This window comes from Haliotis rubra, unplaced genomic scaffold (genome assembly GCF_003918875.1).
Source record: "Haliotis rubra isolate DU_JTF1 unplaced genomic scaffold, ASM391887v1 Scf1045, whole genome shotgun sequence".
Taxonomy (NCBI): domain Eukaryota; kingdom Metazoa; phylum Mollusca; class Gastropoda; order Lepetellida; family Haliotidae; genus Haliotis; species Haliotis rubra.
This window is the reverse complement of record NW_025764943.1, coordinates 172,337-197,395: the sequence shown is the minus strand read 5'-3', so window position 1 is coordinate 197,395 and position 25,059 is coordinate 172,337. Positions and strand designations below refer to the sequence as shown.

The following is a 25,059-nucleotide window of genomic DNA, read 5'->3' as shown; positions in this document are numbered from 1 at the left end:
TTTGATGTGTCGAAATTAAGGTTAAATTGTGTCGAACTTTGATGTGTCGAAATTAGGGTTACATTGTTGAGTGGAACTTATGGTTACATTGTTGTGTCGAACTTTGATGTGTCGACCTTGGGGTTACATTGTTGTGTCGAACGTTGATGTGTCGAACTTAGGGTTACACTGTTGTGTCGAATTTAGGGTTACACTGTTGTGTCGAACTTGGGTTACATTGTTGTGTCGAACTTAGGGTTACATTGTTATGTTGAATTTTGATGTGTCTAATTTAGGGTTACATTGTTGTAACGAACTTTGATGTCTCGAACTTAGGTTACATTTTTGTGTCGAACTTTGATGTGTCGAACTTAGGGGTTATATTGTTGTGTCTAACTTTGATGTGTCGGACATAGGTTGCATTGTTGTGTCAAACTTAGGGTTATGTTGTGTCGACCTTAGGTTTAGACTGTTGTGTCGAACTTAGGGTTACATTGTTATGTTGAACTTTGATGTGTCGAACTTAGGGTTACATTGTTGTGTCGAACTTTGATGCATCGAACTTAGGGTTACATTGTTGTATCGAACTTTCATGTGTCGAACATATGATTGCATTGTTGTGTCGAACTTTGATGCATCGAACTTACATTGTTGTGTCATTATTATGACATGTATTTATATGACACGAGATGCGTAGTGAAGTTATTACCCAGTGTGTTATGATATGCATTTATATGATACGAGATGCGTAGTGGAGTAACTACCTAGTGAGTTATGACATGTATACTGAGTCAAAAAAGAAAAGAAACTTCACATTCTTTCTTCAGGGCACTATAAAAGAACAAGAGATGGTAAGATGGTTAAATTGGTATTATTTCATTGCTGAGATCCGTGTGATGTACTCGATACACTGACAGTGCCATAATCAGTTCCATTAGGCTACACCGCCGTTCCAAAACATTGGTATACAGAATGTCAAGGCACAAGAATAAAAATGCGAAATTTCTCAGTTCAATATCGTGTATGGCCGCCCCGCGCATTCACCACTGCCAAACACCGTCTCCTCATCGACTGCCTGATGCTTGTGAACACGTGGTTGGGGATTCTGCGCCATTGCTCTTGCAAGGCAGCGCCAAGTTCCTGCAAATTCTGAGGTTGGTTCCTAAGACCACGAAGCCTTCTCCCAAGTGCATCCCAAACGTGCTCTATTGGATTAAGGTCAGGGGACCTCGCCAGTCCATGACGTTGATTCCAGCGTTTTGAAGGAAATTTCGTGTCAACATCGCGGTATGCGGCCGAGCATTATCATGCTGGAACTGTAGACCTAGCCATGAGCCGCCATGAAAGGAACGAGTTCAGGGGTGAGCACCTGGTCGCGGTAAGCAGCAGCTGTGAGGTTTCCACGGATGACCAGAAGTCGGGAACGGTTGTTCCCACAGAAAGCATCCCACACCATGCAACTTCCGCCCCCGAATCTGTCGACTTCCTGTACACAACATTGGGCATACCGTTCACGACGTCGTCTCCAGACTCTATGCCTGCCGTCCGCGAATCTGAGGGTAAATCTGGATTCATCGCTAAAGACGACTCGATTCCAGTCTCTCTGGGTCCATCGGAGGTGACGTTGGGACCACAGCAGACGTTGACGTTGATGAAACGGTGTCAATATTGGCCCACGATATGGACGTCGAGAATGGAGATTGGCAGCCCGCAACCGATTTCGAATGGTCTGTAAGGACAGTCGATCTCTAAACATCTCAGCCCTGGTTCGTGTAGCCTTCAGAAATCTGTCACGTAGGTGACGTAGGACGATTTGACGGTCTTCTGCTCGTGACGCCACACGTGGACGACCCCGACCTTGGGCGATCAGAAGTGGTGCCAGTTTGTTGTAGACGACCTTGCAAGTCATATACAGTACGACGGCTGCATCCCATTGCTCTTGCGACGTCAATAACTGATCTTCCCGCTTGCAACATGCCAACGGCACGTTCACGTTGCACATTTGACAATCGTGGCATTTCAAGTACCGTTAGAACTGTGGTTTAAAAGTGTTTTTTTCAGTATATTTATATGATACGAGATGCGTAGTGGGGTAATTACCCAATGTGTTATGGTATGTATTTATATGATACGAGATACGTAGTGGAGTAATTACCTAGTGTGTTATGGTATGTATTTATATGATACGAGAAGTGTAGTGGAGTAATTACCTAGTGAGTGTATGATATGTATTTATATGACACGAGAAGTGTAGTGGAGTAATTACCTAGTGTGTTATGATATGTATTTATATGATACGAGAAGTGTAGTGGAGTAATTACCTAGTGAGTTATGATATGTATTTATATGACACGAGAAGTGTAGTGGAGTAATTACCTAGTGAGTTATGATATGTATTTATATGATACGAGAAGTGTAGTGAAATAATTACCAAGTGAGTGTATGATATGTATTTATATGATACGAGATGCGTAGTGGAGTAATTACCCAGTGTGTTATGATATGTTCTTATATAATACGAGATACGTAGTGAAGTAATTACCTTTTGTGTTATGGTATGCATTTATATGATACGAGAAGTGTAGTGGAGTAATTACCTAGTGAGTTATGATATGTATTTATATGATACGAGAAGTTTTGTGAAATAATTACCAAGTGAGGGAAGTGAGGGTATGATATCTATTTATATGATACGAGATGCGTAGTGGAGTAATTACCTAGTGAGTTATGATATGTATTTATATGATACGAGAAGTGTAGTGAAATAATTACCAAGTGAGTGTATGATATGTATTTATATGATACGAGATGCGTAGTGGAGTAATCACCTAGTGTGTTATGGTATGTATTTATATGATACGAGATGCGTAGTGGAGTAATTACCCAGTGTGTTATGATATGTATTTATATGATACGAGATACGAAGTGAAGTAATTACCTTTTGTGTTATGGTATGTATTTATATGACACGAGAAGTGTAGTGGAGTAATTACCTAGTGTGTTATGATATGTATTTATATGATACGAGAAGTGTAGTGAAATAATTACCAAGTGAGTGTATGATATGTATTTATATGATACGAGGGTCGTTGTGAAGTAATTACCCAATGAGTTATGATGTGCATTTATATTACTCGCCCGTGGCAGATACTGCAGTGTAATATTTTTTACGGCAATATTACACTAGTGTAATACCGCTAGACGTATGACGTCATAATGGTTAACAGTTATGACGTCACAATGCTAATACCTCTGTGACAATGGTATTGGACCTTGCTTGACTCGCGAAAAGCTGAAAGCTATCACATTGTAGGCAGTTTCTATCTATTTATGTTGGAGAGTAATAAAGAGAATACTAAACTCACTTCTCGTGAAATTCCGTTTTTATAAAACTCGTGAAAGTTTAGTATCAAACGAGCGATCGAACTCGTTTTATAAAATGGTATTACACAGAAGGTCGTTTAGATCCTCTGTCACGACATGAGAGGCGTTGTGAAGTAATTATCCGGTGCGTTATGATATGTATTTATATGACACGACATACAGAGTTGAGTAAGTACCCAGTGAGTTATGATATGTAAAGATATGAGGCAATATGCGTAGTGGAGTATTCACCATAGCAATGCCCAAATACAATAGTCATAGCAAGTATTACATTAATGATAAATGTACTTGCTGATATAGTGATAAAATATGGAACAAACAGTAAAATGACTGAATTGCAAATGTAAAATTAGTTGACAAATAGAATATAAAATTTCCTATTGTTTTCATTCAGCAAATATAAAACGTCAGCATAAGAAAACAACCATCCACTACTATCAGACGAAACGGGTATAAAAGGCAAATTCAAGGTAAAAATTATATGAATAGATAACAGAATATATGTTGTGAAACCAGGGCCTGCCCTTCCACTAGTAGCTGCCGCTGACTTAATTTACATAAGCAGCTGTACACTTGTTGCCTGGTAAATGGCGTTTGAAATCAGCTATGGTCTTGTGTTGCCTTTAATTGCACATGTCAACATTCCATGTTATACATAATCAAACTGAGGTTTGTAATTAAGGTTCACCTAAATGGGATGCGCCGTATATGATTGTCTTTCACAGAAGCAGTCGTAAACACACTTCCCATCACTTACACTGTGAAAACACACTGAACATGTGATTCCTCCAGAGTCACAAGAAAACTGCCTTTACCAACGTTGATCATGTATTAGGTTTTCATGCATGAAGATGGCATGGAATGTATTCCAATGATATGTCGCTAACTGTTGAAGACAAACTGGTCTCTCTGAACCGTGTGGCAGATCTTAGCATCCTATAATGAGGTCGCACCATGCGTGTTGATGTTTTCATAATCACTGTCCCCTGATTGTACGTCATTGTTGTATGTATGTGTTCCGGCAATGACGTCATAGATAGGTGATTCCGCTGGAGTTTCTAGTGATATATACTGTTTCTCCAGTTCAGCTTTGATTAGGGCTTGTCCTCGTTTGAGCCTGAAAGACATGGCAAGAAACGGTTAGTTACATTGCTTTCTTTGTTATAAGGTCAAAGAATAAAATATCAGTAATATGAAGGTCTTTAAACCTAATTAAGTTCCTAATTATTGTACCCCTTTAATATTGGTGATTTTAAACTGTATGGTAATTAACGTTGAACCTACAGAAAAGCCTTTGCTCTACCTACGCCACATGAAGTGTATGCAACCCGTGAAGATCAGAGTTAGAATTGATCTTCAGTAACCCATGCTTGTCATAAGAGGCCACTAACAGGATCGGGTGGTCAGGTTCGCTGACTTGGTTGACACGTGTCATCGTATCTCAATTGCGTAGACCGATGTACATGCTATTGATCACTAGATTGTCTGGTCCAGACTCGATTATTTACATACCGCCGCCATAGAGCTGGAATATTACTGAGTGCGGCGCCAAACTTAAAAAGAAGAATGCATACTTACATACAGCGAGTACAGCTACACTTAGTGCAATGATTGCTGTGACTATTCTATGAGGGCATTGACAGGATGATTATTCCAATATTCACCGGATAATTACTCCATGGTAATCATGTGATGTTGTTGCAGTGCATTATGTTAGAAATTGTCCCAAACGCATGTACTTGAATCAAACTCTTGGAATACTGTATCAGTATTAATTTTACATTTATATTTTTTGTTTTATATCTGTCTTTACAAAATCACAAAATAGTTGATACTACCTGACAACAAGCGTTGTTGTAACAGCTGAATACACAAAAAGCAACGCCATCACGCAACACGCGGCTATGAGACGAATGTCTGAAAAAGTAAGGGGAATCTTTTGACAAATTCTGATACATGTTCTACAGCTGTAGAGGTTGATAGGTTTAGGTAGATTACATGTAAATGTAATGTGTTTGAATATTGTTTGAAAATCGCTTACATTGTCCGCGATTTAACGACAATAATGACAATCAAGCACGTGTCGCAGTTAGTCTTACCTGTTGTATTGCCAATATCACCAGTATTTAGTTGCCTGTTGTGATTCATATGAATACCCTAACAATAGGTACACTTTGATAATGTTCCACCTCCTTAGGAATAATTTTGTAATAAGAGTGCTGAATTATGAAATTGACACGTGTTTTTTTTCACAATAAAGCGGATTAACAATCAACTGCCGACAATCATCTATATGCACGGTCGTTCGAGAAGGATATTATCGTAAAGCTAAAGCTAATTCAAAACAATACTATTTCCTTTTGTTCCTGATGAAGTATAAAAAGTTCCTTCTACCTGTGCCGGGGCGGTGGGGTAGTCTAGTGGTTAAAGCATTGGCTCGTCACGCCGAAGACCCGGGTTCGAATCCCCACATGGGTACAATGAGTGAAGCCCATTTCTGGTGTCCCCCCGCCGTGATATTGCTGGAATATTGCTAAAAGCGGCGTAAAACCAAACTCGGTCAGTCAGTCTACCTGTGCCACTTTTGTTATATTCTGCCGAAGTCAATGTGCGGGAATATCATTTTCTGTCGAATCTTTATGCTTTGTAATATGTAGAACTTATTCTTCCGGTAAACATGAAGGTGTATATGTAACGGTATGAGAAATTGTACGTCACTATCAAAATTTAAATCGAGCATAAAAACATCCTATATATCATCTCCACTGTACTTGTCTCACTGTATTAGAAAATTTAACATACTCAATACGAAAATACGTCATAGAGCTAGTTGATTAAGTTACGATCTGTACAGAGAAGGGCTAACCACTGATCCATCCTGCGCATGTGGTAATCCATGCGAAAATGCTCATCCTTATTTCTTAATGTTAATTAAGCAATCAACATAGAAAAACCATGTTTAAACTGACTGACTGACTGAGTTTGGTTTTACGCCGCTTTTAGCAATATTCCAGCAACATCACGGCGGGGGACACCAGAAATGGGCTTCACACATTGTGCCCATGTGGGGATTCGAACCCGGGTCTTCGGCGTGACGAGCCAACGCTTTAACCATTAGGCTACCCCACCGCCCCCCATGTTTAAAGCTATTCAAGATGTATATGCTTGCAATTCTTTTAAACGGCGATGCAGGTCTGACCAATCATAACAATGAGTGAGTGAGTGAACTTGGATTTACGCCGCTTTTTACCAATATCCCAGCAATATCACGGCGGGGGACACCAGAAATGGGCTTAACACATTGTACCCATCATAAAAATGAAATAAAATTAAAAAAATGTACATCGGTATATAAACAAATCTAAACGATTCCAGTAGTCTTCTTTCTATACACCTTTTGTATTATACTATTGTTCCTAAACTGTCAATTTTCCTCTGTCCCTTTATCCTATAATTGCTTGTGCAGAAATGTGTTTTCATAAATATCTTTGAAGAGGGGTTCTATAGTTCTAGGAACTTGTCCCTGGTCCTTTAACTTTGAGAATAAAATATGTTTAAACTAAACAGTATCTTACAACAAACAATACATTACATTAGATGGAACGGAAATGCAGAGCACACATATTCTTAAAAGTCATATGTTTGTCCTAAATACCAGTATTATTTCAAACTGTTTATCTTTATATTCCTTTAAATTGATCTTTCACTTATAAAAGCACGAACAAATGTGTGTCTTGGATGAGGGTGATAATGCTATAAAATGCATTCTCAAGTGTAGTCTTTCGAGATATGCTGATATATTCTCAGTGATGTGTTAGGACATTCATATCACCAATAAATGAGTCGATTTTTATTTTAAGTCACTTTTTAACATCATTAGAATCACAGATGACAAATGACAGATATTCACTGATTCGGTTGTCATTGCTGTCTGCGGTCTTAGATCCAATATGAGGTGGCACTGGGACGTCATTCTTGATCAGGCTTGCATGCACCAGAAGAGAGATACCAAGCACTTCTTTGTATTTTTCTACAAATATTGGGGTACGTATTACCGTCATGGTACGTACCTTGAGAGTGCTCTGTTCCTGTTGCTAAAGTTGTAGTTGGTGGTGGTGTCGTCTGGTACCCAGTTCCACATTCCCCTGTGACTTTGTCACACACCTCACACTGGTTCAAACAGTTCAGACCGTACGTGTAGTCTCCACATTCTGGAATCAAATATGAGCGAAATACTTCCTAATGTTCTACCGTTACACTGGATTGTGCCGAACTGTGATTATATGTAGTCGAGTGCATACTTTTAATATCCAAATTAAAATATTCTAAAAAAATTCAGAAACGATTGGGTAAAGATACATCATTATTTTGTTAGCAATGTTTATTATACATTTTTAAGAGTTTAGGTAAATATGATACGATCACTCATCTAACCATCAACACACAGTGGGGAGACGTATCCTGGCAAGCATCCCCTTTCACAGTGTCCAGTTGACCGGTCGCACCCAGGTCCATCCTTGCAGTGACCACAGGTGGCTGAACAGTTTACACTGTACTTTCCCTGGACACATGCTGTTATAATAGTACGGAAAGATATTTAGTAAACGCTTTTTTGTCAGAGGAAGACTATATTGAAGCAGGGACATATTGTTACATTAACATCTGTAAATATGTACATTTAACAATCGGGAACATTAATAAATGAAATATATGCTCAAAAATAGTAGTTATTATTCTACATGGACTACTTTGGTACAATGACTACCAAACCGTGAATATGTAAAAAATATGAACTATCAGATAATTTGTAGTGGATTAATATTCGACTATTGATAACTGCAAAATGCATGTAAAAGCATCTTCACAAACACGTGTTCTATAAAAGCAGCCGAAAATATTTCATAACAGTAGCCATCAATTTATTACTGCCTACTGAAGTGTATTTCAGTCAATACATCGAAAATCAGACCCAAAACGAACATAAAAATTGTGGAAATAGACTGTTGTTTAACATGGTGTCAGTGTGCAAAACGTCATACAAGAGTTAAGTTATTCCCCAACTCAATAGCCACATGAATGAATGACACCCAGCATCTGAATGATGTTATCAATATATACCACTGTCCTGGTTGATTGCATGTGGTTTGATTTGTTCAGAGCGGATTATTTTGAGCTGACTTGCTCAGTTGATTACACGTTACTGATGGAAAGTATTGAGTGCTCGAACAAATACTGTATAGCATTGCCGAATGTTCATGTTATTTTGATTATTTGTTATTAGTTAGTCTCGATTCTTCGATAATATTTCCATAATGTCTATTATTGTATATAAATATATTTCAGAAACTTTAAATATTTATCGATGCTTCGATTATTTACCCGCTGTATCAATTATGTGTCTTAATTTTGAGATTTAAAAAAACAAAACAAAAACAAACTTGAATCATCGAAATATTACACAAACACATATTCGAAGACAGAAGAAAACAGAAATCTCTAAAAATAAATATTTGAAATAACAATATAAATAACGATATGGAAAAGATTAGTTCACAGCACCATAAAATGAAATATTGAATCAATCATCAATGTCCCTTATACACAAAGGGAGACAAAGAACCTGTTGACATCCTGTTGTGTGAGTATATATATATATATATATATATATATATATATATATATTTGTATTACACAAACATGTATAGCCAATGTATTTAAATGTATTAAACCAGACGAGTCATTCATACTGCAAAAACAGAAGAAAAATCTTTTGGGTGAAATATTCAAATATTATTCTCACCTTTACACAAAGGGGGGTTGAAGTCATGTTGACATCCCTGTGTGCAGGTTCCATCGACCTTCTGACAGTCAGATGATCCACTACACTGACCACACATGTAGGAACAGTTCACCCCGTACTGACCATCGTCACAATCTGTACAGAATGAAAGATAGTAGCCATATAGCAGCAGTGGAAAGGAAAAATGCCTGAACACGACCACTTAATTTTGAACATTTACTTTTACAGAAGTACTCCAAACGATATGTCAAGTAAGCATAACAGGATCAGTTGAAACCTGTTCTTTACCTTTACAATTTATATTGAAGGGAAATATTCACATGACATTACATATTTACATTTAGTTTTACCTTGCTGATTATTTAATGCCCATTTACACCTTTTAAAGTGCGTTTCTGTCGGTGTTGTACATTTGTACACACCTGTTATTATATACCTAAAATGCACACCAAATTCATAAATCGGGTAATAATGTTGTATAATATAATATCTAATGTACACATCGGTGCATCATAGCGAAATAATGCATCGTGCCCTATTGATGTTGCGAATTGCGAAGTCTCTACGCAGAGGCTATAACTTGGCAGTAGATGGAACATGTATGTAATGACAAAGGGACAATACATACTGGATACATTTTTCAATACCTTGCTGACACCCTTTTCCTTGTTTTCCAGCAGCACATCCACTCCTACAGTTGCCAGTTTCCTTGTCACATACTTCAGATGGATCTAGACACTGACACCGCTTGTTACAACCAATGGCAAATCTACCATCACTGCAAACTGAAAGGGCGTCAGTTTGTTTTTGTTTATAATAAAAAAACTAACTATTGATATTTCTATATGTCGTTTTATCAAACCCATCACTAGTTATCACTGCCTACCATGCTCAAGTTTGTACGAAAGTGGTGTGTTTGCACAAAATTCCTAACACGATATGAATGTAAATAATCATCGTCTGAATCCATTTCCAATCATTCAACTTGTTTTACAAATATCTCCATAAAATGAAATATCCCCTCCTTTTCTTAAAATAGTATAAATTCAAACTAGACGATGCATTATTTTTTATGTATTTCACAGACAGATACAGTATATCTCAAAATTACATATATATCTATGGTCCAGATTGATAAGGTTGTTACAAAATAATGTTCCATATCCATCCGCATCGGAGGAAGTATATCACTATATAAAGGTTATTGTTTGCTGTTGTCGAAACGTGTGTTAATGACATGCGTTTAATGAGAATGTTGCAGATAATATGGAATACAGTTTTCAATACCTTGCTGACACCCAAATCCGTGTTTCCCAGCAGCACACCCACTCGTACAGTTGCCCGTCTCCTTGTCACATACTTCCGATGGATCTAGACACTGACACCGCTTGTTACATCCAGACCCAAACCAACCATCACTGCAAACTGAAAGGGCATCAATCTATTTTGTTTATGGTCAATAAATACCTTTCATGCTATTAGTCAATACTAACTATTGATATCAATACATGTGGTACGCTCAAACCATCCATTAGTTATCACTGCCCACAATACGTTTCCATATGGAATCATACATCTAGGTTCCCAAATAATATCACCCCAAAATGGAATATCAAGTCCGTTTTAGAAATATTGTATATGCAATTTGGACGATACATTATTATTTTTTATTTCACAGACTTGGGTACATTGTATCCAAATGTGACATAAATGTCTATCGTACACATCGGTGCAGTTGTTGCAACACGATGTTTCGTGTCTATCCGTGGCGAAGTATACATGTTGCCAAAGGCTATTGTTGGTTGTAGTTGAAACTTGCGTTAATGATAATGCATTTTATGACAAAGGGATAACAAAATATTGGATACAGTTTTGAATACCTTGCTGACACCCAAATCCGTGTTTCCCAGCAGCACACCCACTCGTACAGTTGCCAGTCTCCTTGTCACATACTTCATATGGATCTAGACACTGACACTGCTTGTTACAGTCAGAGGCAAACCAACCATCACTGCAAACTGACAGGGCATCAGTCTAGGTATTTTAGTATCAATAAAGACAAACTATTTCTATATGTCGTACTATAGAACCCACCACTGGTTGTCATTGCCTACCATCTTCAAGTGCACAAATCATCATGAAAAACGCTTGCACGAACCGGACTGCAAGCAATTCATCACTCGTCATGAATATAAAGAATCATTTATGTATGTTAAATTCATATACAATCGTACAACTTGATTCTCAAATATAACCCGAAAAATGGAATATACCCTCCTTTTTAAAAATGGTATGCATACAATCTGGCCCATGCATAATTTTTATGCATTTCACAGACTTGGTTACACTATATCCCAAAGTAACATAACTGTCTATCGACCACATCGGTACAGTTATGTTCCAGGTCCATCCGGATACGTGCCGGAAGAAGTATATCATTACATAAAGGTTATTGCTGTTTTTTGTTGAAAATTGTGTTAATGACATGCGTTTAATGAGAATGTCACAAATGATATGGAATACCGCTTCAATACCTTGCTGACACCCTGGTCCATGTTTCCCAGCAGCACATCCACTCTTACAGTATCCAGTATCCTTGTCACATACTTCAGATGGATCTAGACAGTGACACTGCTTCTCACATTTATTCCCAAACCAACCATCTCTGCAAGCTGCAAGATCATCAGTCTATTTTGTTCATGATCATAAAATATATTCCACTGATAAAGCCAATGAATATATATAATTATATATAATAATATATAATTGAATTTTCTGTCCCTTTTGACAGCAATGTGATTGGCAAGATTCAGGAAAAGCATGATAAATATGCGGACCTCGCCTTTGAAATGTCTCGCTTGCATCCCAAGTACACTGTCGTCAGGCTCCCCATTGTTCTCGGTGCCCTTGGTTTGGTACCTTCTGATCTCTTGGCGCAGATCAGGAGAGTGCCCGGGTTCTCAACCGGGAGCACAGCCCTTCTGACACTCTGGGTAATGCAGAAGGGTACAGTGTTGGGGAGTCTGCATATTCTCTGGAATGTTCTTGGTGGGTTCGACTAGGCAACGTTTCCTGGGAGAAGTCCCATTCGCTGTCTGGGCTGCGTGTAGAGGGGCAAGGGCCCTGAGCTGATGATGAGCCTTACCAGCCTGACTGTGCCAGGATCACCCAAACCATCTCTGCTGCATACTATCTTTAATCTGTTAAATATAATAATAATAATTTCATAGGCTTGTGGTACATTGTATCCAAAAGCGACTTAAATGCCTCTCCTATTTCAAATACCTTGCTGACACCCGGGTCCTTGTTTCCCAGCAGCACATCCACTCCTACAGTAGCCCGTCTCCTTGTCACATACTTCAGATGGATCTAGACACTGGCACTGCTTGTTACAGTCAGAGCCAAACCAACCATCACTGCAAACTACAAGGACATCAGTCTATTTCTGTTTATGATCAATAAACACTTAGCACAGCCAAGACTGACTAATGATATCATGTGCTATGATCAAACCTTCTTCTATATAGCACTGGCTTGGTGAACGTAGACGCCAAATATAGACGTCTTAACAGCTTGTGGATTGAACACAAAGTCTGGATTTTTGAGAATATTAAATGCTAAGAATCTGTCAATCTTGAGTTTGCTTTACAAATTAGTCATAGAAGGGAATGTCTCACCCTTCCAAACTTGAAATTTGGAAACTTTAAATTAATATTATATTATTTTAATAACAGTTTGACGGAGACGAGCTAGTACCTTTATCATTAGCAGAGGTTGCCATAGAAAACCAAAGACAAATTGTCCCTCATAACGTTCTGATAGTGTGGTATTACCTACCCCATTGTATCCCTTGTATCCCAACACAATATCCAGAATATAGAACGCATTGCCTCTTTAGTTATTTTCAAAACCATGATATATTCAGAATTTGGAAAATCAGTAACTAGTCAAGCTTAAAATATGGGGATTATGACGTTTAGGCAGTGGATTTAGGTCAACTTTAAAAATAAGTCTTCACTAAGTGATCACAAGTTTGGAAACAGTTCTAGACTAATGCCAACCGTCTTCTAGGAACAAACGTATTGTCGAGCTCGATGAGCTCAAACTTACCAAAAACTTGAACCTCGCACAATGTCAGATATGGCCCACTCATCTTGATGGTAACCTTGTTCCCTTTAGTGACATGTCTACATGTGACGTCAAAAGGGTTTGTGACAGGTCCGCGTGTCCCATCAAGTGTTGTTCCACTGGCGGTGTTACACAGATAGCCACTCACAAACACCTGCATGTTCTTGTTGTGTATCAGAACTTGAACACATAAAGATGAAATGAAACAAAAAATGAAATCTGAGTGAATGTCAATGTTTACTCTTATAACACAAACATCAGACGATCATAAAAGGTAATGTCCTAATATTATGCTGAACTACTTTAGATCATTGACCATTGCATAATAATGCAAAACGAATGTTGAACCTAAACTATGCTTGTAGGAATGACCACCATGTGCTGAAAATCACATTTACATCTGTACATGCATAAAACGTGGCGGTTTCACAAGGCAGTGACAGATCTTTCATCTGTATCAAAACCACACCGAAATTTTGAACAGCACTAAATTGTTGACTTTACATAATGCCACGTTTATCAGCTGTTAGATAGAGAGGGAGAAAGAGCTGTTTCCTTTCTTGAGACTTGTTTGTCGACAGGTCATATGGGCAGAAGGTTTCATCGTCACAAGTAAAAAATCGTCACCACAATCGTATATCTCGTCACTTACAACAAACTGGCACAACACGTGATCCACCACACGTTCCCCACCTGGCGGCACATCAACGTCTATGCATTTTGCAACAAGACAATATTGCAAGACACAACATGAACTTTCTTCTGTAAAACAACATCCCTGTCCTGCGTGGCCATACCCGTTACTTACATTGACTGTGTGAGCGAGTGTCATCGTTAATTTATGGTTGCACTAAATGATGAATGACTGTTTTTGCTTTTTCTGGTGTTACCATTGTTTGACTGACAATTTCAATGTCAGCAGTTCTTTTCTTCATTTGTAGTGAAGATTAAACGTTTTATCTCGGTGATGCGTTTCTTTAGTAGTTCTTGTGTATCAACCAGTGATGCGGCGTCTACTACGAGGTATTGGCATGCTAGAAAATGGCCTGAGATTGCTAAGAAATTGAATGTGTAAGGGTCAGTCACTAGCAAACTATGGAACATGTACCAATAAACCCATCCTTTTCAGGGCGTCAGTGGCAAGTGTGGTTAAAGATGCAGGCACTCTTACATTGACCTCAAATACTTCCATCAGCCATCTGAAGTTGCAGGTCTAGTTTAGTTGTTGCCACTATGAAGCTTTTCTTCATATTCTACACAAACAGACGTCAATGGTTAACAGAACGTGGAAACTGGGCAGTTATTGCTGTTCACATGTCAGCTGAGTCCGCATGCCTTTTCACTTTCTTGATATATGTGGCCGTATATTGTGGGGTCCAGCCAATCTACACATGACTGTCTTACACTCCCAATTTTCCCTAATTCTACAGCTGTAAATTCAGCAGATATAACAATGAAACCATATTTGTTATCGCACAGCAGGCGGAATAAAGTGATTGGCACCAGCTCAGAAATTCAAATAATGTCGCCTGTACCCCTGATGGAACTGTCAACCATCTGCACATGACGCCATGCTTGACACTCAGGCCAATGTCCGAAGGCCTTGTTTTCGAATTTACAAGTAAGACAAGCCAATAACTGTATGATCAGTAACAATATATGTATTGTTCTGCAGACTTTAACGAACTATATGCTTTTCTATATTTCAGTTCAAAAGTCGTGCCAGTATTTATAATACCCCGTAATTATGTGAACATTTTTTTATAAATAAGAGTGAAAGTGTTTAAAGATCATTCAGATTTGACTTCGTCTTGTGTTGTATAATATACTTTGTAGCTAACATTTATCATATAAAGACGAACTTTACATGTGTATGTATAACAAGACGGGTTAATGTATGTGACTTACAGTCCTGTCTCAGGTAGATCCTGATCCTGCTGATGTTGAACACCCGATGATCGCCAAGGAGCACCTGCCAGCTGGCAGACCCACCAACTGGTTCATCTGTGTGTGAACAACTCGAGTGACTGAAATCTGTGTCAGTGTTCCCATCTACTGCATAGGAAGCATGAAAATGTCCGAGGTAGTTATACGTAGTACTCTGTGTCGCTGTCTTGTGAAACGCAATGTTTTCTGTAATCAGATAGAGGAATATATTTTTCTCACGCCCTTTTTGCGATTGCGCCTCTACGGAAGCGTAGTAGGGCCACGATGAAAAATCTGTTTGGTCTTACTATCTCCTACGTAGGACTTAGTATCTCCTACGTAGGACTTAATATCTCCTACGTAGGACTTAGTATCTCCTACGTAGGACTTAGTATCTCCTACGTAGGAGTTAGTATGTCCTACGTAGGAGATACTAAGTCCTACGTAGGAGATACTAAGTCCTACTTAGGAGATAGTGAACCCCCCAATATCTTTCACCGTGGCCCTACTACGCTTCCGTACGACTCAGTTATTTCACTTTTGCATTTTTAAGGTTTTGTTTATGGACCAAATATATTGCCTTGGCGAAAACATTCCTCTGTATAGGGGCTATGACGTTTTGAGTGTCAGCATATGAATATATGTAATGTAGTGTTGCCATAGTTTCCCATACAATTTCTACAAGTGCTGGTTCATTATTCTCCTGGTTATAACTCTATACGGTTAGAATGAATAATGATGGTATAAATGGAAATAATAATGTTAGCATAAATAGAATGATAATGGAAGTATTAACAGAATAAAATTAATGCTGGTAGTATAAAGGGAATTAATACTGATTGCATAAATAGAATGAGTAATGATAGTATAAGCAACATGAATAATGATGGTATAAAGAGAATGAATAATGATAATATAGACATAATTACTAATGATAGTATAAATGGAATAACTAATGCTAGTATGAATAGAATGAATTATGATGGTATAAAGAGAATGAATAATGATAGCATAATAGAATGGATAATGAGAGCATAAATAGAATGAACAACGATGGTATAAAAATAAGAATGAATGAGGATAGTATAAATAAGACGAATAATGATACTATAATTAGAATGAATAATGAAAGTACAAATAGAATGAATAATGAAAGTATAAAAATATGCACGAGGATAGTATAAATAAAACGAATAATAATACTATAATAAGAATGAATAATGATAGTATAAATAGAATGAATAACTATGGTATAAAAGATATGCATGATGATAGTATAAATAAAACGAATAATAATACTATAATAAGAATGAATAATGATAGTACAAATAGAATGAATAACTATGGTATAAAAATATGCACGAGGATAGTATAAATAAAACGAATCATAATACTATAATAAGAATGAATAATGATAATATAAATAGGATGAATAATAATAGTAACATAGATATAATGAAAAATTATGGCATAAGTAAATGGTAGGGTCACGTGAATTACACATATCATGGGTAGATTCCAACAGTGAGAAGACCTGCAGGAGCCAGCACAGATGTTTCCCTACTACAGTAAATGTTTAGCAGGGGCATATATGCATAACAGCAGAGTTTACATATCAAACCCATACAAGTGTACTGTTCATGCAACCTCCACTGACTGAAGCATACATTTTACATGTACGTGCACGTGTTGTCTGCAGCAAAATTAGTATGAAGATTACCACACCCATGCCCTGTATTTGATCAATGCCTCCTTATCCTTGAGGTTCTTGAGAGGCATATAGAAGTTGGTATTCAAGAAAAAGACAAAATATGATTGATCTCAACTTCTTCTTTATTCTTTACACAACGTTTCGTCACCTGACGAAGGAGCAAGAAACACCCAGACACGTTATGTATAGAATAAAGAAGAAGTTGACATGCATAATATTTTGTCTTATAGTCCTTATCCGTATTTGCCTTACCCATCTGGCAAAAGCTTCCGAACCATGGTGTTTTACAAACTGGACCCAATGAACGTGTTGGACATGCAGTGTTGGGGAAATCCGAGCAGCCATTGGAGCAGTGACACGATTCTGCAACACAGAAAGTTCTCTTAAACGCTTGAGAATAGTGCCTAAATAACTGAATTATATCTACTTCAGGAATGACACACAATATTAAGAGTCCACTTTCAGGCAAATTTTGTGAATGACGGGTGCTCTTGGTAGGGCAGGACATGCTTACCCTTGTCGCGAACACCTGGTGTCATGGCTGGTTTTCAGGGATCCATTCATATTTGCATGTAGCTATTTTCAATCAGGGACTTCGGAACACAAATGGTATGTCCAAGATATTTTTTTATGGATTTAAACTTCTTTTTTATTTCCCCAACAACGTTTAGTGACGACGTCACAGTCTCAACTGTCAGTTCACCTGATGAAGGGATCTGTAATGCTCCCGAAACGTTGTGAGGGAAAGAAAAAGAAGTTTAAACCCATAACAAATATCTGGGACATCTATATACAACTTCTAAATGCCGCTAAAAGACAACAAATGGTATGGTTTCTCGGCATACTAATCTGTGTGATCTGTTGATGGACGAATGTCGGTAAAGTGTCTATGTATTTCCCCTGACTCACAGAGCTGAAACTTAGCTTAACCGTAGTCGTAAAGTTCAGGAGCTTTAAGCTCAACTTGTCAAGAAGGGGTTTGGCGTTTAAGTGCTGATTAGTGTGGCACAAGGTATTAGTGTGATCATGGGTTGGCGAGTGGTGATGGGTTGGGATGGAAAGGGGTTAGGATGGTGGTGAGAGATTTGAGAGGAGAAGCTCTTATTTAGTAAGAGGTTGGACTTGTCATGGGTTTGGATGGTGAGTTGTTAGACTGGTGAGCTTACGGTTGTTGGACTTTTGCGTGGTAGAGGGATTGCAGGTAGTGGTGACATTATTCCTTTATTCAATCCTATTTCGCCTTATACCGAATCATTTTCCACTCGTCAGTTACAGTTTTTAAATGCTTCGATTCCTAATTTTCCATGTAACCTTAGCTGTCTATCCATGCTCACTCCGAGAACGTTACCTGTACCGAGAGAATGAATGAGAAAATTCTCGTCAGTAACCCATGCTTGTCAGATGTGAAGTGGCGAGTAACCTTGGATTGGCGGGTGGATGGGTGACCTGTGAGGGAGAAATCGGCAGACGCACACACACGTGCCCTGTGATTATTAATCTGGGGCAGGTTGTAAAGTAAATGTAAAACTTCAGTAAAGATCACACGAAGGGAGGGCGTTGCCCACTGTTCTATAGTTTTAGGAATATGGCCGCAAAATGTCAGTGAATCAAATTTCATGGATCCACCTCCGGTTTCGGTTTTTGCTTAAGCTTGCTCTCTACGTAGTTGCCAGTATCTGTGCACGAATGAAGCTTCATTACCCATCCGTAAACGGACCACGCGTTTAATAGCAAGAGACCTTTACTAAACAGCGTATACTGACACCAAGGACGGGCCTACATGTAGAATCAGCTGATCACTCAAAGGGGGTCGTCTTCAGCTATATAAAACTGTACTTCCGATGGACGCTACTATTTTGCACAAAACACCAAAGATAAATACACACTACCCATGATTCTTAATGTTCAGTGAAACGTTTTGTTTGACAACGTTCAGCCGTTAGTGTTTAGAATAATACACTCTCACGTTTGGTTATAGTAGCCCATGCGTCTTAGCATTGCAATTTCCAGCTTGACTAATGGGAAGATGATGCCACAATCTGGTCTCTCAATTTACTCAGTCACCTCTTACAAACAGCACGTGTACAGGTTGCTATTAACCCGGAATACCAACATAGTGAGAAACAGGACACTAAATAAATATTAAATAGAAGCGACAAAACCCTTTCCACATTCATAAGAAATCGCTGCTAAAAGCAGTACCTTGTGAAGCTGTAACTGACATGGTCTGGATGATCACGAGTAGGGAGATGACAGAACTCATCTTTCACGGGTCAGGTACTGAAAAATACCGAATTATCCAAATGAAAACAGAAGTAAGGTATTTGAAACGATATTGCGACGAAAGCATTAAAGAACAACAGTATAGGTTACAAAACAATTCCCATAAGATACCTTTCTGGTACTATAAATACAAAACTAGCCACAAAATGATTCCGTTAAAACCTTATTCATCTGTGACTTCAACAATCGTGCAAAAGCTACATTAGGATATCAGAATGTAAACACAATCACTTGTGTTAAATTTGAACAATTATAAATCAAAACACACATATCAATCGACCAATGCTTGACAGGAGGAGAGCAATATAAACAAAGACTGTTTGATCTTACAGAAACTATATCTCCTTGTGGGTCTACCGGTCGATAACAGAGGTGAGCACACATCATAAATATTCCACACCTAACACCATGGTTAACAGATTGAGGTCAGTATGCAACATGTACAGTCTACTTTGAATTATTCTATCACATAAAGCTTTAACACTATTATGTAGCTCACATACTGTTCAATGCAGAAAACAGAAATATTATTAGAAATCGTTTTTGTTTTGCTTTTAATTTTTCCCCATTTTTTTCTAATTGCGAAACACAATATACAAGAAACGCTTTGACAATGACCAGTACATATCTACGTGACTATTTTCAGGGTTCTCTACGGAAACATATACACATGCCGGGGCTTAGGAGAGCTGGTAAGGCTAGGTCATTAAAAATTCAAGTCACTGGATAAAAAACAGTTAAATGTTTATACGTATTTATCATATTGCAGTACAGACCATTTCTGTGTATATGAAAGACTCATGAAAAATATTTTTTCTTTTCGACAATAATATCGTATTCGTTCAATGAGAAGATTTAATTGTAAAGACCTTTCTCTACACTTACTAATATAAATATATTCTTTCAGTATCAGAAAGAGATTATTGATAAGAATATTCTTATCGTGGTCTCGAAGAATACTCGCCCTGTTAGAGATATTAATATTTTCATTTGTAATAGAATTGTACCAATTATTGAAGCAGGGCCCTTATTCTCGAAACGTTCGTAGCCCTAAGAATTCTTAACTTTGCTGGAAGCCACTTGTGTTAAGAATGGGCTTAAGAAGTTCGTAAGGCTACGAACGTTTCGAGAATAGCTAGCCAGGTCAAGATTACACTCACTTTATCACACACAAACACAAAAGATGTTCTATTGTTTTACGTTTTAACAAATCGTTGTAAACATATATCCGGGTATTAAATTTCCCAGAGCTCTGTATTATTTGTCACCAAATATATCGTGCCAGTCACATGCCATTTGTGTCGTTGGCAGCACACAGAAAAATGCCTTGTTTTAGTATAAACCCATTCGTCTCCCGAGTCGTTTAGTGCAGTGCAGTGCAGTGCAATAGGAATATCATACCATGGATAAGTTTCATTTTTCTTATCCATATGTTCAATTCCCTGTGTTTTCTATGCATGTTTTGTTTTCCACCGCATCATTATAGCCTAAGTTATGCGTGCAAACAAATCTATCGTACATCTGTAGCAATCAGATGACAAATTTGTGTCTTAAAGTCTATCTTTGACACTGACCAAAATGATTGTGATAAATCAAGAGGTGAAACGTGAAGCTTCCAGGCTGTGTATGGTTATGCTCTTTCAACGGAATAGATAGTCTGGCTTGAGAGCTATTTCTGCGGTACAACTGGTTGTACTACATGACCCGTTTTCGGATCAAAGTTTAGATGGACCCGATCCAAGTTTGTGATCTTTGTATTCTGTTTGTGAACACACATGCCATTCCCAATTCACGTCGGTAACATCTGTTTTCAGAAATGTGAGTGAGTTTGGTTTTACGCCGCTTTCAGCAATATTCCAGCAAATATCACGCCGGGGGACACCAGAAATGGGCTTCACACATTGTACCCATGTGGGGACGCGAACCCGGGTCTTCGGCTTGACGAGTGAACGCTTTAACCACTAGGCTACTCCATCGCCCCGTTTTCACAAAAGCATTGAATCAACTCTTGCTCAAAAATCGTTTGAGCATGGCTGTATCATTGAAGATATCAGTATTTTTTTATGGTAGACCGATACAGGACATTTCAAAATATACTATAAAAAAAAGAAACGCATAGGCGTTTTTTATGTTAAACAATCTATTAATTACCTATTGTGTTCAAACAATCGTCAAAATGTGTAACAAAAGTGTTGATAACATGATTTTCCACAATTGCACAAGTAACAAAAATCGACTTTACCTGAAAATGTTGGTTTTGATGTGATTTCTTACAAGGATTAAAAACGCATCGCCGCAACGCAAGAAAGATCACCTTCTAGTTGAAACTGAGCAGCAAAATTTTACTATAAAAATCCAGATTAGTTTCAAGGCCAAATCACTACGCCACGTCTTGACGCTGCGACACGGAACATCACCATTGAAAGAATGCACGCTGGAGATTACCAATTTTCTGTTGCTAGGGGTCTGAAAGTTAGTCTGAGAACGATATCACGGCTTGCAGCTCGTTACAACCAAACAGGTATAACAAATGACCGTCCCCGTACAGGTAGACCTCGAGTCAGCACTGCAGCCCAAGATCGGTACATCCGGGTACTACATTTGCGTGATCGTACTGCCACGGGTGAGAGCACAGCAGGTTAGCCTAGCTGTTAAAGCCTTCGCTCGTTCCTGTTGTTCTCCGCCGAGATATTGATGGAATATTGCTACAAGCGTGCAATGTCAGAACTTAGATGTGATTGTACAAGAGATCAATTGAAAATGTTTCCAAATTGAAGACTTAGCTTTGGAATTCGAGAAAAGCGTCTGTAGCGGCGTCTGCCATTTTGGTTTGTTTATCCCTACAATGAGTGCCAGAACCAATTCTATTTTGCTTTATTTATATGTCACGCAAATGCAATTATACGACCAAGAATCATTCTCAATACTATTTATGTATAATAATATACAGGAAATACAAATGTAATTAGTATGTTTTACTACATTTTTAAATTACCGATCATGGTCACGGAAATTGCCGATCATATCGGGTGAACCGTTTCGCGAAAAGTGTACCGCAATATATCGTATTCTGAAGTTCGAATTGCAATATGCCGGTTAACCGGTACTATCGCCCATCCCCTATGTATAAGCTGAGTGTGAAAACGATCCAATGTATAAAATAGTTTAGATAAAGCAGTGAAAGTCGGCAAAATAAAGTGTACATAGTGAAATAAAAAACAGCTAATCGGACGGTTTTCGAAATCTGGGCACTGCATGCGTCATATTATGACGCCATACGATTGTTAGCGATATTGCTTCTTGGCGGAGAGTTTGACGGTTACCGTGGCAGCGGGCAATATTTTTGCCATTTGTCACCCTCCAGGCAGGATTTACACAGAAACTTGTTAACGCGTCATTGACCAATGAAATTAAAGTATTTTACATGAAGGTAAGATAATGATTTGTAAACCTAGCTGATTGTATTGTTAAAATTTATTTGACCCAAAGCTGCATTTAACGACTACATGACTGTATGCAATGTCTGTTTGAACAACTACGTTCATGCGTCTCTAGGATCGTGATCTACCTTAAGTTGCTGGTGATCTATAGCCCGTTTCTATATTGTATTGTCTTGCATTATAGTATACGTTTTAGTTTCATGCTATATCTGTGATACACTAGTAGTTTTACTGTTCATCGTAAACAGTTTGGTAGATCCTAATATTATTGATATTTATGATAATTAATTGTTCTCGTCACGATATGGCTGAAATATTGCCGATCTGACGATAAATATCAACTAACTCACTCACTCACTCACTCTGTTCATGCAAGTGTGACCTTACATATCTACGTCGCTAGTGATCTTGAACTGCGTCTTTCTCGGTTGTGACCGGGGGTGGCTTAGAAACCTTATCAGCTAGGGTGTGTAATACATTCCACTTTATTGAACGGGGGGCATTTTTCATTTGATGATATAAGGAGATACGATTATGGAACATGCGCTTGGTTGTGTGTGTGTGTGCGTGCGTGTGTGTGCGTGTGTGTATGTCTGTGTATGGCTAAAACAAATACGATTCTGGACTTGCAGGGAGTTACCTTCTCGAAATCCCTAATATGTTTCACTGGCTGGTTAAACCGAGCCAGGATCACAGAGAGTCTTTGGACTGTATTTTGCAGCTTGGCCCCTGAGAGTTTCTTGGCTTCAGTCCTGCCCCACTCATATGACACAAGTGATCTCATCTTAGGCAAGTGAGTTTGTTCAACATTGCCTCTGTTCACCCAGCAGTAAATGGGTACCCGGTGGGATAAGATGGTCAGCTTGGATTAACCAGGTAAAGATGTCTGCACGTAGCCCATCATTTGTACTTAGCACCACTGAGCATCTTTGAGGGGTTCCACAAATGTATAATATATAATACTTCTCACGGACCTTTAGTTTTAGCTCAGCAGAGTTGACAGATAAAAGGACATTGTATCAGAATAATAGTTTCGTGCTCTACGTTTTGCCGTGTTTTGGAATCGTAAAACGTTCGCTAGTCTATTCGAAACTCACACCACTGCCAAAAACTAATTTGCATATCACGTGACAGGACCTCACTCTTGTCTGTAAACAAACGCGCTTATTCTGTAACCAGAGCACTTCATATTATTGACCGGGTGTAAAAACCTTGAGGCCAACATTCCTTGCAGGCTGTTTCAGTGTTATCACAACCCCTAGTGTGCAGTACATAACCGTGTGCACTTAAAAGAACCCACTCATCCGAAGGTAGGTGACCAGATGGTGGACACACGAACACGTGCAAACACCCAGTTGCGTGTATAGTATGGTAACGTGCAGTATCACTGGACAAAATACTGTGACTATGTGTCCCAGTTCACCCAGCTGCAAATGGGTACCTCGTGAGGATGAGGCTGTGTGATAACTCGCTGCGCCTAACCAGCTGCATGAGTTGAATACTCCCCAGGGAGTTGAGTTGGTTAAAAAGAATGCCAGAAAAAAGATATCCGTTGATCAAGGGAACACTCAAGCGCCTTGAGCATGTACTAGTTGTGTGGATATGTGCGCCAAATAAATATCCTATCAAATCAAATCATGTCATCGACAGCCATAAGAGAACCAGGTCTGAGATCCCCTTTGTTAAACCTGAGTTGGTGTTGAGGAATACTAGCAAGGAAGGTAATTACCTGTTTTCCAGACACTGTCTGTCACACCAGGCCAGCTTATGTTGAACAAGCAAGTGAATTAGTCTGTCATGGCGACGCGGAGGGTGTAGAGCAAATCGCCCATAACATGTGTACATTTCTACCACCCGCACGGTAGGAAAGTGACCTCTTTAATCATGAGATATAAAATACATACTCACATACCTCTTGCGTGAAGCGATGTCGCCTGTCTATCAAATACCCCAACTGATTATGTGTATTCCTGTACACCAATGGCATACAAACTTGTAGCTTTACAACAACTAAATGTGAAGAAATAATAATGCCAGTGCTTGATCACAGTATGAAATAACTTAAGTAGAATCCGTGAATAAACAGCATGTTTATATTTACTGGCGGAAACAATCTGGGGCAAATGCAAGGCAAGGCACTTCCGAGCCACAGCTGATAACGATATGTGCATGCTTGCTTCTTTTCGGTACTAGAGTGGGTTTTTTGCATCAAATGCGGCTTAGAGGCTTATTTGTGGGCACATTCATTCATTCAATTGTCTCGACGCATCGAGTGGAGTTTCCTTTATTGGGGGTCTCGGAAACTCCCAACGCGTCGAGGTCAACTGTTGGTACCCATAGCTATAAGTGTGGATGCCATCGTCCGCAATCCATCGTTGGGTATCCAGGGGCGACAGCGACGTCTTGTT

The 25,059-nt window shown here is 38.7% G+C and overlaps 1 protein-coding gene across 2 annotated transcripts; it reads right to left on the bottom strand.

Annotated features, from left to right (window-relative positions):
* Positions 1–3,438: 3,438 nt before the first annotated feature.
* LOC124275199 (multiple epidermal growth factor-like domains protein 6) lies at positions 3,439–24,501 on the bottom strand. 2 transcript variants are annotated; one of them, XM_046710690.1, is made up of 15 exons: positions 24,381–24,501; positions 19,131–19,208; positions 17,181–17,291; positions 15,200–15,424; positions 13,274–13,471; positions 12,449–12,586; positions 11,698–11,835; positions 11,044–11,181; positions 10,451–10,588; positions 9,811–9,948; positions 9,164–9,298; positions 7,798–7,935; positions 7,434–7,574; positions 5,202–5,280; positions 3,439–4,480 (listed from the first exon to the last, which is right to left on the bottom strand). In XM_046710690.1, the coding sequence occupies exons 2-15, from the start codon at positions 19,189–19,191 to the stop codon at positions 4,300–4,302; spliced, it is 1,959 nt and encodes a 652-aa protein (XP_046566646.1). In that variant the 5' UTR covers positions 19,192–19,208; positions 24,381–24,501; the 3' UTR covers positions 3,439–4,299. The 2 variants fall into 2 exon arrangements, with proteins under 2 accessions (XP_046566646.1, XP_046566654.1); XM_046710698.1 differs by lacking the exons at positions 10,451–10,588; positions 11,044–11,181; positions 11,698–11,835.
* Positions 24,502–25,059: the final 558 nt, after the last annotated feature.